This window comes from Haemorhous mexicanus, chromosome 37 (assembly GCF_027477595.1).
Source record: "Haemorhous mexicanus isolate bHaeMex1 chromosome 37, bHaeMex1.pri, whole genome shotgun sequence".
Classification (NCBI taxonomy): Eukaryota; Metazoa; Chordata; class Aves; order Passeriformes; family Fringillidae; genus Haemorhous; species Haemorhous mexicanus.
The window spans coordinates 890,998-905,313 of record NC_082377.1 but is presented as its reverse complement, the minus strand read 5'-3'; the positions used below and the strand labels follow the sequence as shown (position 1 = coordinate 905,313).

Sequence of the window (14,316 nt, the reverse complement as noted above, 5' to 3'; positions counted from 1 at the left end):
CGGGGACAGAGCCACTCTCCGTTGGGGACCTCGGGCAGGGGCGGGTTCAGGTAGGAGGACACTACACCCCCGGTGTCCCTGCTGTCCCCGGTGTCCCTGCTGTCCCCATGTCCCCCACACCCCCAGTGTCCCCATGTCCCCGGGTACCGTGCAGCGGGGACAGAGCCACTCTCCGTTGGGGACCTCGGGCAGGGGCGGGTTCAGGCAGTGGATGTGGTACGAGGACACTACACCCCCAGTGTCCCTGCTGTCCCCAGTGTCCCTGCTGTCCCCAGTGTCCCCACAGCCCCAGTGTCCCTGCTGTCCCCAGTGTCCCCATGTCCCCAGTGTCCCCACAGCCCCAGTGTCCCCATGTCCCCCGGGTACCGTGCAGCGGGGACAGAGCCACTCTCCGTTGGGGACCTCGGGCAGGGGCGGGTTCAGGCAGTGGATGTGGTACGAGGACACTACACCCCCGGTGTCCCTGCTGTCCCCAGTGTCCCTGCTGTCCCCAGTGTCCCTGCTGTCCCCAGTGTCCCCATGTCCCCTGGGTACCGTGCAGCGGGGACAGAGCCACTCTCCGTTGGGGACCTCGGGCAGGGGCGGGTTCAGGCAGTGGATGTGGCAGGAGGACACTACACCCCCGGTGTCCCTGCTGTCCCCAGTGTCCCCATGTCCCCAGTGTCCCCATGTCCCCGGGTACCGTGCAGCGGGGACAGAGCCACTCTCCGTTGGGGACCTCGGGCAGGGGCGGGTTCAGGCAGTGGATGTGGTACGAGGACACGCAGGCGTCGCAGCACAGCAGCTCGCCGCCGTCCTTGCACACGCGGCAGTACTCCATGTGGTCATCCTCCTCCTCCTTCTCGCCCTCCTCCTCCTCCTCTTCCTCCTCCTCCTCCTCCTCCTTGGCCTCCCACTGCACGCCCTCCTTCTCCTGGGGACGGATTGGGGTCAGAGAGGTGACGCCAAAACTCCAGGGAAGGGACCAAAAGAGCTCCTGGAGACCCCAGACTGCCAGGGACACCCAAAACACCGGGGAATGACCCCAAAACAGCCCCAGGGACACCCAAACCTCCAGGGAATGACCCCAAAACAGCCCCAGGGACACCCAAAACACCAGGGAATAACCCCAAAACAGCCCCAGGGACACCCAAAACACCAGGGAATGACCCCAAAACAGCCCCTGGAGACCCCAAACTGCCAGGGACACCCAAAACACCAGGGAATAACCCCAAAACAGCCCCAGGGACACCCAAACCTGCGGGGAATAACCCCAAAACAGCCCCAGGAGACCCCAGACTGCCAGGGACACCCAAACCTCCAGGGAATAACCCCAAAACAGCTCCAGGGACACCCAAACCTGCGGGGAATAACCCCAAAACAGCCCCAGGGACACCCAAAACACCGGGGAATAACCCCAAAACAGCCCCTGGAGACCCCAAAGTGCCAGGGAACAGCCCCCAAACAGCCCCAACACCATCCCAAACCTCCCAGGATGCCCCTAAACCCCCCCAGGATGCCCCCAGTGCCCCCCAGTCCCCTCAAAATGCCCCTAGACCCACCCCAGACTGCCCCCAGTGCCCCCCAGTCCCCTCCCAGTGCCCCCCAGTCCCTTCAGGATGCCCCTACACCCCTCTAGGATGCCCCCAGTGCCCCCCAGTCCCCTTCCAGTACCCCCCAGTCTCCTCAGGATGCCCCTAGAACCCCCCAGGATGCCCCCAGTCCCCTCCCAGTTCCCTCCCAGTCCCCTCTCAGTGCCCCCAGTCCCCTCCCAGTTCCCTCCCAGTCCCCTCCCAGTGCCCCCCAGTCCCCTCCCAGTCCCCTCCCAGTCCCCTCCCAGTGCCCCCAGTCCCCTCCCAGTCCCCTCCAGTGCCCTCCCAGTGCCCCCGGTGCCCCCCAGTCCCCTCCCAGTGCCCCTAGACCCCTCAGGATGCCCCCAGACCCTTCCAGGATGCCCCCAGTGCTCCCCAGGATGCCCCCAGTCCCCTCCCAGTCCCCTCCCAGTCCCCTCCAGTGCCCTCCCAGTGCCCCCGGTGCCCCCCAGTGCCCTCCCAGTCCCCTCCCAGTGCCCCCAGTCCCCTCCCAGTGCCCTCCCAGTGCCCCCGGTGCCCCCCAGTCCCCTCCCAGTGCCCCCCAGTGCCCCCGGTGCCCCCCAGCATGCCCCCAGTCCCCTCCCAGTCCCCTCCCAGTGCCCCCAGTCCCCTCCCAGTGCTCCCAGTCCCCTCCCAGTCCCCTCCCAGTGCCCCCAGTCCCCTCCCAGTGCTCCCAGTCCCCTCCCAGTGCCCTCCCAGTGCCCTCGGTGCCCCCCAGTCCCCTCCCAGTGCCCCCAGTGCCCTCCCAGTGCCCTCCCAGTGCCCTCCCAGTGCCCCCGGTGCCCCCCAGTCCCCTCCCAGTCCCCTCCCAGTCCCATCCCAGTGCCCTCCCAGTGCCCCCAGTGCCCTCCCAGTGCCCCCGGTGCCCCGCTCACGCAGTGGGGGCAGCTCCAGCGTCCCTCGGGGGCGCGGTCCAGCTCGGGGTCCAGGCACACCAGGTGGTAGGCGCGGGGACAGGTGTCACACAGGATGATCTCCCCGCCCTGCTGGCACACCTCGCAGTAGTCCTGGTGGTCGGTCTCGTAGCCATCGCCCTCCTCCTCCGGGCCCGGCCCTGCGGGGACAGGGAGCTGGCTGTCATCGCGGTCACCCTGTCACCCTGTCACCGCTGTCACCCTGTCACCCTGTCACTGCTGTCACCCTGTCACCCTGTCACCGCTGTCACCGCTGTCACCGCGCCCGCGGGAGCTCAGGGGGCGTGGGGGCAGTGGGGGAACTGGGGACAGGGATGGGGACACTGCAGGAACTGGGGACATGGGGACATGGGGACACTGCGGGAACTGGGGACAGGGTTGGGGACATGGGGACACTGCAGGTACTGGGGACAGGGATGGGGACATGGGGACACTGCGAGAACTGGGGATGGGGACACTGCGGGAATTGGGGATGGGGACATGGGGACACTGCAGGAACTGGGGATGGGGATGGGGACACTGCAGGTACTGGGGACAGGGATGGGGACATGGGGACAGTGCGGGAACTGGGGACAGGGATGGGGACATGGGGACACTGCGGGAACTGGGGATGGGGACATGGGGACACTGCGGGAACTGGGGACAGGGATGGGGACATGGGGACACTGCGGGAACTGGGGATGGGGACATGGGGACACTGCGGGAACGGGGGATGGGGACACAGGGACACTGCAGGTACTGGGGACAGGGATGGGGACATGGGGACACTGCAGGAACTGGGGACAGGGATGGGGACACTGTGGGAACTGGGGATGGGGACACTGCTGGAACTGGGGACAGGGATGGGGACACTGGAGCAACTGGGGACAGGGTTGGGGACACAGGGACAGAGCTGGGGACATGGGAACAGGGTTGGGGACACAGGGACAGGGCTGGGGACACGGGAACAGGGCCGGGGACCTGGGACAGGTCTGGTGACACCTTGGGGACACCCCTCAAAGGACACCAGGGGCTGGGGACCCTCCCAGCCACCACCACCGGGCTGGGGACAGAGACAGAACCGCGGCCCCCCCGCTCGGGGTGGGGGGGACACCCGTGGGGGCTTGGGGACCGCGGGTGACACCTCGGGGACACTTGGGGTGTCTCACCGTGCGCGGGCGCCGTGCCCGTCCCCACGGGGCCGCGCTCCCGGCCCGGCCCGGCGCCGGGGGCTGCAAGGAGAGACGGGGGGAGGGGACACGGGGACGTCACCCGGCCGTCCCCGGCGGTGGCACCCGGGGACACGCTTGGGGACACTCGGGGACGCTCGGGGACGCTCACCCTTCTTCTTCTTGCGCCCGGGGCGGCCCCGCTTGAGCTTCTTGAGGCGCGTGGTGGGGTCGGGGCGGGGCGCGGCGCCCAGCCCGCCGGGGCTCTCGGCGTCAGACTCCTCCTCGGCCTCGCCCGCGTCCTCGCTCTGCACGGGGACAGCGGGACAGGGGACAGGGGACAGGGGGACAGAGGGACAGAGGGGACAGAGGGGACAGAGGGGACAGAGGGGACAGAGGGACAGTGGGGACGGAGGGACAGTGGGGACAGAGGGGACAGAGGGGACAGCGGGACAGAGGGACAGAGGGGAGAGAGGGGACAGAGGGACAGAGGGACAGGGGACAGAGGGACAGAGGGACAGTGGGGACAGTGGGACAGCGGGACAGGGGACAGGGGACAGAGGGACAGAGGGACAGAGGGGACAGAGGGACAGAGGGACAGAGGGGACAGTGGGACAGTGGGACAGAGGGGACAGAGGGACAGAGGGACAGAGGGGGACAGTGGGGACAGAGGGGACAGAGGGACAGAGGGACAGAGGGGGCAGAGGGACAGAGGGGATGGAGGGGACAGTGGGACAGAGGGGACAGTGGGACAGTGGGGACAGTGGGACAGAGGGACAGGGGACAGAGGGACAGAGGGACAGAGGGACAGTGGGGACAGTGGGACAGTGGGACAGGGGGGACAGAGGGACAGCGGGGGAGAGAGGGACAGAGGGACAGCGGGGACAGCGGGACAGAGGGGACAGCGGGGGAGAGAGGGGACATCAGGGAACAGTGGGGACAAGTGCCCCATCCCATGAGCCCATCTTCAGTGTCCCTGTCCTGGGTGTCCCCACTCTCAGTGTCCCCAGTGCTCCCAGTGCCCCCCTGCCCTGTCCCCCAGTGCCCCCCTGCCCAGTTCCCCAGTGTCCCCAGTGCCCCCTGTCCTGTCCCCCAGTGTCCCCAGTGCCCCCTGCCCTGTCCCCCAGTGTCCCCAGTGCCCCCTGCCCAGTTCCCCAGTGTCCCCAGTGCCCCCTGCCCTGTCCCCCAGTGCCCCCCTGCCCTGTCCCCCAGTGTCCCCAGTGTCCCCAGTACCCCCTGCCCTGTCCCCCAGTGCTCCCAGTGCCCCCCTGCCCAGTTCCCCAGTGTCCCCAGTGCCCCCTGCCCTGTCCCCAGTGCTCCCAGTGTCCCCAGTGCCCCTCAGAGGGACTCACCGAGCTGCTCTTCTTGCGTTTGCCTCCCAGTACTCCCAGTTTGATCTTGAGCGGGGCCATCTTCCTGCCCTTCATCTTCCTCTTCAGCTCGGGCACCCGCGGGCTCTTGCTGCGCTTCTTGTGCCCGGGGCCTGGGGGGCACGGGGGGTCAGGGACCCCCAGACCCCCACAGGGACCCCCAAACCCCCACAGGGACCCCCAAACAACCCCAGGGATCCTCCAATCCACACCGGAGACCCCCAAACCACCCCAGTGACCCCTCAGCTCCCCCCCGCCCCAGCAACCCCAAAGTCCCTCAGGAGCCCCTCAGGGACTCCCAAGACCCCCCAGTAACTCCCTAAATCCCCCCAGTAACCCCCAACCCCCCCAGTAACCCCCAAATCCCCCCAGTAACCCCCAACCCCCCCAGTAACCCCCAAATCCCCCCAGTAACCCCCCAACCCCCCCAGTAACCCCCAAACCCCCCCAGTAAATCCCCAAACCCCCCAACCCCCCAGCGGTGACCCTCCCAAACCCGGGGGTACCCCCAGCCCCCCCAGTAACCCCCAAACCCCCCAACCCCCCAGCAGTGACCCTCCAGACACAGGGGTACCCCCAGCCCCCCCAGTAACCCCCCAAACCCCCCAGCAGTGACCCCCCAAACCCGGGGGTACCCCCAGCCCCCCCAGTAACTCCCCAGTAACCCCCTAAACCCCCCCCAGCCCCCCCAGTAACCCCCAACCCCCCCAGCAGTGACCCCCCCAGACCCGGGGGTACCCCCAGCCCCCCCAATAACCCCCCAAACCCCCCCTCAGCCCCCCCAGTAACCCCCCAAACCCCCCAGCAATGACCCCCCCCAGACCCGTGGGCACCCCCAGACCCCCCACTAACCCCCCAAACCCCCCCCCGAGCCCCCCCAGTAACCCCCAACCCCCCCAGCAATGACCCCCCCCAGACCCGTGGGCACCCCCAGCCCCCCCAGTAACCCCCCAACCCCCAAACCCCCCAGCAATGACCCCCCCCAGACCCGCGGGCACCCCCAGTAACCCCCCAGTAACCCCCCAGTAACCCCCCAACCCCCCCAGCAATGACCCCCCCAAACCCAGGGGTACCCCCAGCCCCCCCAGTAACTCCCCAACCGTGACTCCCCCAAACCCAGGGGCACCCCCAGCCCCCCCAGTAACCCCCACAGCCCCCCCAGTAACTCCCCCAACCCCCAATTCCCAAACCCTCCAACCCCCCAGCAGTGACCCCCCCAAACCCGTGGGCACCCCCAGCCCCCCCACTAACCTCCCAAACCCCCCCCAGCCCCCCCAGTAACCCCCAACCCCCCCAGCAGTGACCCCCCAAACCCAGGGGTACCCCCAGCCCACCCAGTAACCCCCCAACCGTGACTCCCCCAAACCCAGGGGTACCCCCAGCCCCCCCACTAACCCCCCAACCCCCAGCCCCCCCAGCAATGACCCCCCCCAGACCCGTGAGCACCCCCAGCCCCCCCAGTAACCCCCCCCCAAACCCGTGAGCACCCCCAGCCCCCCCCAGGCTGGGGAGGGGTCCCCACCTTTGCCCTCCTTGGTCTTGGCCTTGCGCAGGGGCGGCGGCGGCGCCTCGGGGGCCACGGCGGCCACGGCTGCCGACACCTGCTCGGCCACGGCGGCCGCTGCGGCCGCTGCAGCCGCGGCCACGGCGGCGGCCGAGCCCTTGAAGGGGTTGTTGGCGCTGAACTCCCTCCACTTGGCCCCCAGGATGGTCATCATCTTGGACATGGGGATTTTGGGGTTCTTCTTGGCGATCAGGGGCCTGCAGAGACCGGGGGGAGGTGGGTGGGGGGCGAAGGGGGGAGGGGGGTGTTGGGGGGGCAGAGGGGAGGGGAGAGATGGGGCCATTGCGGGGTGGCCTGGGGGCCACAGAGCGGCCTGGGGTGGCCCTGGGGTCACTGAGGATCCTGGGGTGGCCCCGTGGTCACTCAGGATGGCCATGGGGTCACTGAGGATCCCAGCATGGCCCTGGGGTCACTCAAGATGGCCCTGGGGTCACTCAGGATCCCTGGGGTCACTCAGGATCCCGGGATGGCCTGAGGGTCACTCAGGATCCCTGGGGTCACTCAGGATCCCAGGACAGCCCCGTGGTCACTCAGGATGGCACAGGGGTCACTCAGGATGGCCCCGGGCTCACTCAGGATCCCAGGATAGCCCTGGGGTCACTCAGGATCCTGGGATAGCCCTGGGGTCACTCAGGATGGCACAGGGGTCACTCAGGATGGCCCCAGGCTCACTCAGGATCCCAGGATAGCCCTGGGGTCACTCAGGATCCTGGGATAGCCCTGGGGTCACTCAGGATCCCTGGGGTCACTCAGGATGGCCATGGGGTCACTCAGGATCCTGGGATAGCCCTGGGGTCACTCAGGATGGAACAGGGGTCACTCAGGATCCCTGGGGTCACTCAGGATCCTGGGATAGCCCCGTGGTCACTCAGGATGGCACAGGGTCACTCAGGATGGCACAGGGGTCACTCAGGATGGCCCCGGGCTCACTCAGGATCCCAGGATAGCCCTGGGGTCACTCAGGATCCCTGGGCTCACTCAGGATCCCAGGATAGCCCTGGGGTCACTCAGGATCCTGGGATAGCCCTGGGGTCACTCAGGATCCTGGGATAGCCCTGGGGTCACTCAGGATGGCACAGGGGTCACTCAGGATCCCTGGGGTCACTAAGGATCCTGGGATAGCCCTGGGGTCACTCAGGATCCTGGGATAGCCCTGGGGTCACTCAGGATCCTGGGATAGCCCTGGGGTCACTCAGGATCCCAGGATGGCCCTGGGGTCACTCAGGATCCTGGGATAGCCCTGGGGTCACTCAGGATGGCCCTGGGGTCACTCAGGATTCCTGGGGTCACTCAGGATCCCGGGATGGCCCAGGGTCACTCAGGATCCTGGGATAGCCCTGGGGTCACTCACGATCCAGGGATGGCCCTGGGGTCACTCAGGATCCAGGGGTGGCCCAGGGTCACTCAGGATCCCAGGATGGCCCTGGGGTCATTCAGGATCCCTGGGGTCACTCAGGATCCCGGGATGGCCCAGGGTCACTCAGGATCCTGGGATAGCCCTGGGGTCACTCAGGATCCCAGGATGGCCCAGGGTCACTCAGGATCCCTGGGGCCACTCACCCCAGGGTCACTCAGGATGGCCCTGGGGTCACTCAGGACCCACCCAAACACCCAGAGGGACCCTCAGGGTGCCCCCCAAACATCCAGAGGGACTCTCAGAACCCCAAAGTTTCACCCAAACATCCAGAGGGACCCCCAGGGTGCCCCCCAAACACCCCGAGGGACCCCCAGGGTGCCCCCCAAACACCCAGAGGGACCCTCAGAACCCCCAGGGTGCCCCCCAAACACCCAGAGGGACTCTCAGAACCCCCAAGCTGTCACCCAAACACCCAGAGGGACCCCCAGGGTGCCCCCCAAACACCCAGAGGGACCCCCAGGGTGCCCCCCAAACACCCAGAGGGACCCTCAGGGTGCCCCCCAAACACCCAGAGGGACCCTCAGAACCCCCAGGGTGCCCCCCAAACACCCAGAGGGACCCCCAGGGTGCCCCCCAAACACCCCGAGGGACCCTCAGGGTGCCCCCCAAACATCCAGAGGGACTCTCAGAACCCCCAAGCTGTCACCCAAACACCCAGAGGGACCCCCAGGGTGCCCCCCAAACACCCAGAGGGACCCCCAGGGTGCCCCCCAAACACCCAGAGGGACCCCCAGGGTGCCCCCCAAACACCCAGAGGGACCCCCAGGGTGCCCCCCAAACACTCAGAGGGACCCCCAGGGTGCCCCCCAAACATCCAGAGGGACCCTCAGAACCCTCAGGGTGCCCCCCAAACACCCCGAGGGACCCCCAGGGTGCCCCCAAACACCCAGAGGGACCCCCAGGGTGCCCCCCAAACACCCCGAGGGACCCCCAGGGTGCCCCCCAAACACCCAGAGGGACCCCCAGGACCCCCCCAGGGTGCCCCCAGCCCCACCTCATGAACTGGCTGAAGGCCTTGTAGTTGGTGAGGGTGTGATAATCCTCCTCGGTGAACACGTGGTCCACGTCCTCCAGCCCCCAGGCCCCCAGCAGCTGCGCCGAGGATTTCTGCTCCACTGCCTGCTCGGGGACACGGGGGTGACACGGGGGTGACACCAGGGGGGACACCAGGGGGGACACCAGGGGGATGGACCAGGACGGGGAGGAACACCAGGGACAGAGAGCAGGAGAAGGAAACACGTCACCTGTCGGGACCCCTGAAGGTCCCCACGGGGGTGATGGGACCCCCGGGAGGACCAGAGGGGAGATGGGACCCCCTGTGGGCACCCAAGGGGTTTTGGGACCACCACGGGGACCCACACAGGGACAGAACCCCCAGGAGGACCCCACACAGGTGATGGGACCCCCAAAAGGTGTTGGGACCCCCATCAGGACCCCACACAGGTGCTGGGACCCCCATGAGGACCCCACAAAGGTGTTGGGACCCCCATGAGGACCCCACACAGTGACAGAAGCCTCCAAAAGGTGTTGGGACCCCCATGAGGACCCCACAAAGGTACTGGGACCCCCATGAGGACCCCACACAGTGACAGAAGCCCCCAAAAGGTGCTGGGACCCCCATGAGGACCCCACAAAGGTATTGGGACCCCCATCAGGACCCCACACAGTGACAGAAGCCTCCAAAAGGTGTTGGGACCCCCATCAGGACCCCACAGAGTGACAGAAGCCCCCAAAGGTGTTGGGACCCCCATGAGAACCCCACAAAGGTGTTGGGACCCCCACAGAACCCCACAAAGGTGTTGGGACCCCCACAGAACCCCACAAAGGTGTTGGGACCCCCATGAAGACCCCACAAAGGTGTTGGGACCCCCATGAGGACCCCACACAGTGACAGAAGCCCCCAAAAGGTGTTGGGACCCCCCCAGGACCCCACAAAGGTGTTGGGACCCCCATGAAGACCCCACAAAAGGTGTTGGGACCCCCATGAGGACCCCACAAAGGTACTGGGACCCCCATGAGGACCCCACACAGTGACAGAAGCCCCCAAAAGGTGCTGGGACCCCCATGAAGACCCCACAAAAGGTGTTGGGACCCCCATGAAGACCCCACAAAGGTGTTGGGACCCCCATCAGGACCCCACAAAGGTGTTGGGACCCCCATGAAGACCCCACAAAGGTGTTGGGACCCCCATGAGGACCCCACAAAGGTGCTGGGACCCCCATGAGGACCCCACAAAGGTGTTGGGACCCCCATGAGGACCCCACACAATGACAGAAGCCTCCAAAAGGTGTTGGGACCCCCATGAGAATCCCACAAAGGTGTTGGGACCCCCATGAAGACCCCACAAAGGTACTGGGACCCCCATGAGGACCCCACAAAGGTGTTGGGACCCCCCCAGAACCCCCCAAAAGGTGCTGGACCCCCATGAGAACCCCCCAAAGGTATCGGCACCCCCCCAGAACCCCCAATTCCCCACCCAGGGGGTGCCCCCCGTGCCCCCCCAGGCCGGGGTGCCCCCCCAGGCCGTACCTTGACCTTCTGCCCCCCCTCATCATCGGCCTTTTTCCTCCTCTTGGTTTTCTTCTCCTTCTTCTCGCGGTGCTTCCGCCGCCGCTTCCGCGCCGCCCCGCCCGAGTCGCTGCCGCCGCTCTCCGACTTCTCCCGGTACTCCTCCCGTTGGTACTCGTCCCTCTCCGACTCCAGCTCATCCTCGCTCACCTGGAGCACCCCAAAACCACCCCAAAATACCCCAAAACTGTCAGTGATGCTGAGAGCCACCTTTGGTCACACTGAGAGCCCTGAGCCACTCCCGGTACTCCTCCCGTTGGTACTCGTCCCTCTCGGACTCCAGCTCATCCTCACTCACCTGGGCACCCCAAAAACACCCCAAAATACCCCCAAAAACTGTCAGTGACCCTGAGAGCCCCCTTTTGCCACCATGAGAGCCCTGAGCCACTCCCGGTACTCCTCCCGTTGGTACTCGTCCCTCTCCGACTCCAGCTCATCCTCGCTCACCTGGGGCACCCCAAAAACACCCCAAAAACACCCCAAAAACATCCCAAGATACCCCAAAACACCCCAAAATACCCCAAAAACTGTCAGTGATCCTGAGAGCCCCCTTTGGTCACACTGAGAGCCCCCCTCAGTCACCCTGAGAGCCCTGAGCCACTCCCGGTACTCCTCCCGTTGGTACTCGTCCCTCTCGGACTCCAGCTCATCCTCGCTCACCTGGGTACCCCAAAAACACCCCAAAATACCCCAAAACACCCCAAAATACCCCAAAAACACCCCCAAAACACCCCAAAACACCCCAAAATACCCCAAAAACACCCCAAAAACTGTCAGTGATGCTGAGAGCCCCCTTTGGTCACCCTGAGAGCCCTGAGCCACTCCCGGTACTCCTCCCGTTGGTACTCGTCCCTCTCGGACTCCAGCTCATCCTCGCTCACCTGGGGCACCCCAAAAACACCCCAAAATACCCCAAAACACCCCAAAAACTGTCAGTGACCCTGAGAGCCCCCTTTGGTCACACTGAGAGCCCTGAACCACTCCCAGTACTCCTCCCGTTGGTACTCGTCCCTCTCCGACTCCAGCTCATCCTCGCTCACCTGGGGCACCCCAAAAACACCCCAAAAACACCCCAAAACCACCCCAAAATACCCCAAAACACCCCAAAACCACCCCAAAATACCCCAAAAACCTGTCAGTGACCCTGAGAGCCACCTCAGGTCACCCTGAGAGCCCCCCTCAGTCACACCAGGACCCTGCCAGGCACCCTCAGAACCCCATCAGTCATCCCAGAGACCCCCCTCAGCCACCCCCACTCCGTAACTGTCCCCAGACCCCGTCAGCTGTCCCTTGTCCCTGTCAGCTGTCCCTAAGGGCCTGTCCCCTGTCCCTGTCCCCAGACCTGTCCCCAGTCCCTGAGCCCAGCAGCACCCACCAGTTTTTTCCGTTTCCGGGGTTTGCCGGGTTTGTTTTCCTTCTGTTTCCGGGGTCCCCTTTTCTTCTTCTTCACCCCCAGGGCCCCCTCGAGGCCCCGCAGCAGCTCCTCGTCACCATCTGTGGGGACACGGTGGCATCAGCCACGGGGACGGGGACAGGATGGGGACAGGGGCAGGACGGGGACAGGAGCAGGGGCAGGATGGGGACAGGGACACGGACGGGGACAGGGACAAGGGCAGGATGGGGACAGGAGCAGGGGCAGGATGGGGACAGGAGCAGGACGGGGACAGGGACAAGGGCAGGATGGGGACAGGGACAGGGATGGGGACAGGGATGGGGACAAGGGCAGGACGGGGACAGGAGCAGGGGCAGGATGGGGACAGGGATGGGGACAGGGACAAGGGCAGGATGGGGACAGGGGCAGGATGGGGACAAGGGCAGGATGGGGACAGGGACAGGGATGGGGACAGGAGCAGGGGCAGGATGGGGACAGGGACAGGGACAGGGACAAGGGCAGGATGGGGACAGGGATGGGGACAAGGGCAGGATGAGAACAGGGACACGGTGGGGACAGGGATGAGGACAGGGACAAGGGCAGGATGGGGATAGAATGGGGACAGGGACAGGGACAGCAGTGTCACCATCACAGTGACCAAGCACTGGTGTCACCGTGACAGTGACCAAAAACCAGCAGAGCATTCCCCAGCCCTCACTCTGGGGACAGCAGTGACACTGTGACAGTGACTGATGGATGGCAGAGCATTCCCAAAGGGCTCAGCCCAGGGGACAGCGGTGTCACCGTGACAGTGACCAAATGATGGCAGAGCATTCCCCAACTTTTCACTTGGGGACACTGTGACAGTGACCAAACACCGGTGACACTGTGGCAGTGACTGATGGCAGAGCATTTCCCAGCCATGGGCCCAGGGGACAGCAGTGACACTGTGACAGTGACCAAACAGCAGCAGAGCATTCCCCAGCCCTCACTCTGGGGACGGTGGTGACACTGTGACAGTGACCAAGCACTGGTGACACTGTGACAGTGACTGATCGATGGCAGAGCATTCCCCAGCAGTGACAGCAGTGACACTGTGACAGTGACCAAGCACTGGTGTCACCGTGACAGCGACTGATCGATGGCAGAGCATTCCCCAGCCCTCACTCTGGGGACAGCAGTGTCACTGTGACAGTGACCAAGCACCGGTGACACCGTGACAGTGACCAAACAGCAGCAGAGCATTCCCCAGCCCTCACTCTGGGGACACTGGTGACACTGTGACAGTGACCAAATGATGGCAGAGGATTCCCCAGCCACTGGGCCCAGGGGACAGCAGTGACACTGTGACAGTGACCAAGCACTGGTGACACTGTGACAGTGACTGATCGATGGCAGAGCATTCCCCAGCCCTCACTCTGGGGACAGCAGTGTCACTGTGACAGTGACCAAGCACCGGTGTCACCGTGACAGTGACCAAACAGCAGCAGAGCATTCCCCAGCCCTCACTCTGGGGACAGCAGTGTCACCGTGACAGTGACCAAGCACCGGTGACACTATGACAGTGACCAAGTGATGGCAGAGGATTCCCCAGCCACTGGGCCCAGGGGACAGCAGTGACACAGTGACAGTGACCAAACAGCAGCAGAGCATTCCCCAACCCCTCACACGGGGACACCGGTGTCACGGTGACAGTGACCAAACAGCAGCAGAGCATTCCCCAGCCCTCACTCTGGGGACAGCAGTGTCACCAGCCGCCAGCAGAGGATTCCCCAACCCCTCACACGGGGACACCGGTGTCACGGTGACGGTGACCAACCGCCAGCAGAGGATTTCCCAAGCCCTTGGCCGAGGGCCACCGGCATCCCCGTGTGACAGGGGCCACCGCGCATTCCCGCGGCCCGTTGTCCCCGGGGCGGTGACACCGCATCCGTGTCACGGCCCCGGCTGTCCCCGCCGGCTCTGGCAGCGACAGAGAGGTGTCACCACATCTGCCAGCCGCTGGCACGGCCCCCGCCCGCCGCGTGCCTGTCCCCCGCGGGTCCCCCGCGCTGTCACCCGTAAATCACCCCGAGGGTGTCCCCAGGGGGACACGGGCACACACACACACACGGGGGGAGGTGACAGCGGGTGCCAAGCTTGGCGTGGGGACAGCAAGCAACACCCGGCGCCGCCGGGGTCACATTCCAAGCTAATCCCTTGGCACCGCCGCCTGCCAGCCCCGGGCGGCCGGGCCGGGCGCCGGGACCACCGGCAGCGCCGAGCCCGCGGGGGCCAAAACCCCAAAATCTCCCTTTTTCCACCCCTTTTTTTACCATGGCGGCAGCGCCGAGGCCCAGCCCGCCCTGTTCTCTTCCCCCACCCCCCCCCCTCCCCTCACCGCTCCTCGCTT

The 14,316-nt window shown here is 65.9% G+C and overlaps 1 protein-coding gene across 1 annotated transcript in view; it reads right to left on the bottom strand.

The window, feature by feature from the left end:
* The window catches only part of CHD3 (chromodomain helicase DNA binding protein 3), an 87,025-nt gene that overhangs the window by 64,061 nt on the left and 8,648 nt on the right, over positions 1–14,316 (bottom strand). The window contains 9 exon segments of the mRNA XM_059872614.1: positions 683–913; positions 2,447–2,625; positions 3,634–3,696; positions 3,806–3,941; positions 4,986–5,116; positions 6,526–6,764; positions 8,979–9,103; positions 10,514–10,702; positions 11,928–12,046. Coding sequence (XP_059728597.1) covers positions 683–913; positions 2,447–2,625; positions 3,634–3,696; positions 3,806–3,941; positions 4,986–5,116; positions 6,526–6,764; positions 8,979–9,103; positions 10,514–10,702; positions 11,928–12,046 — 1,412 coding nt within the window.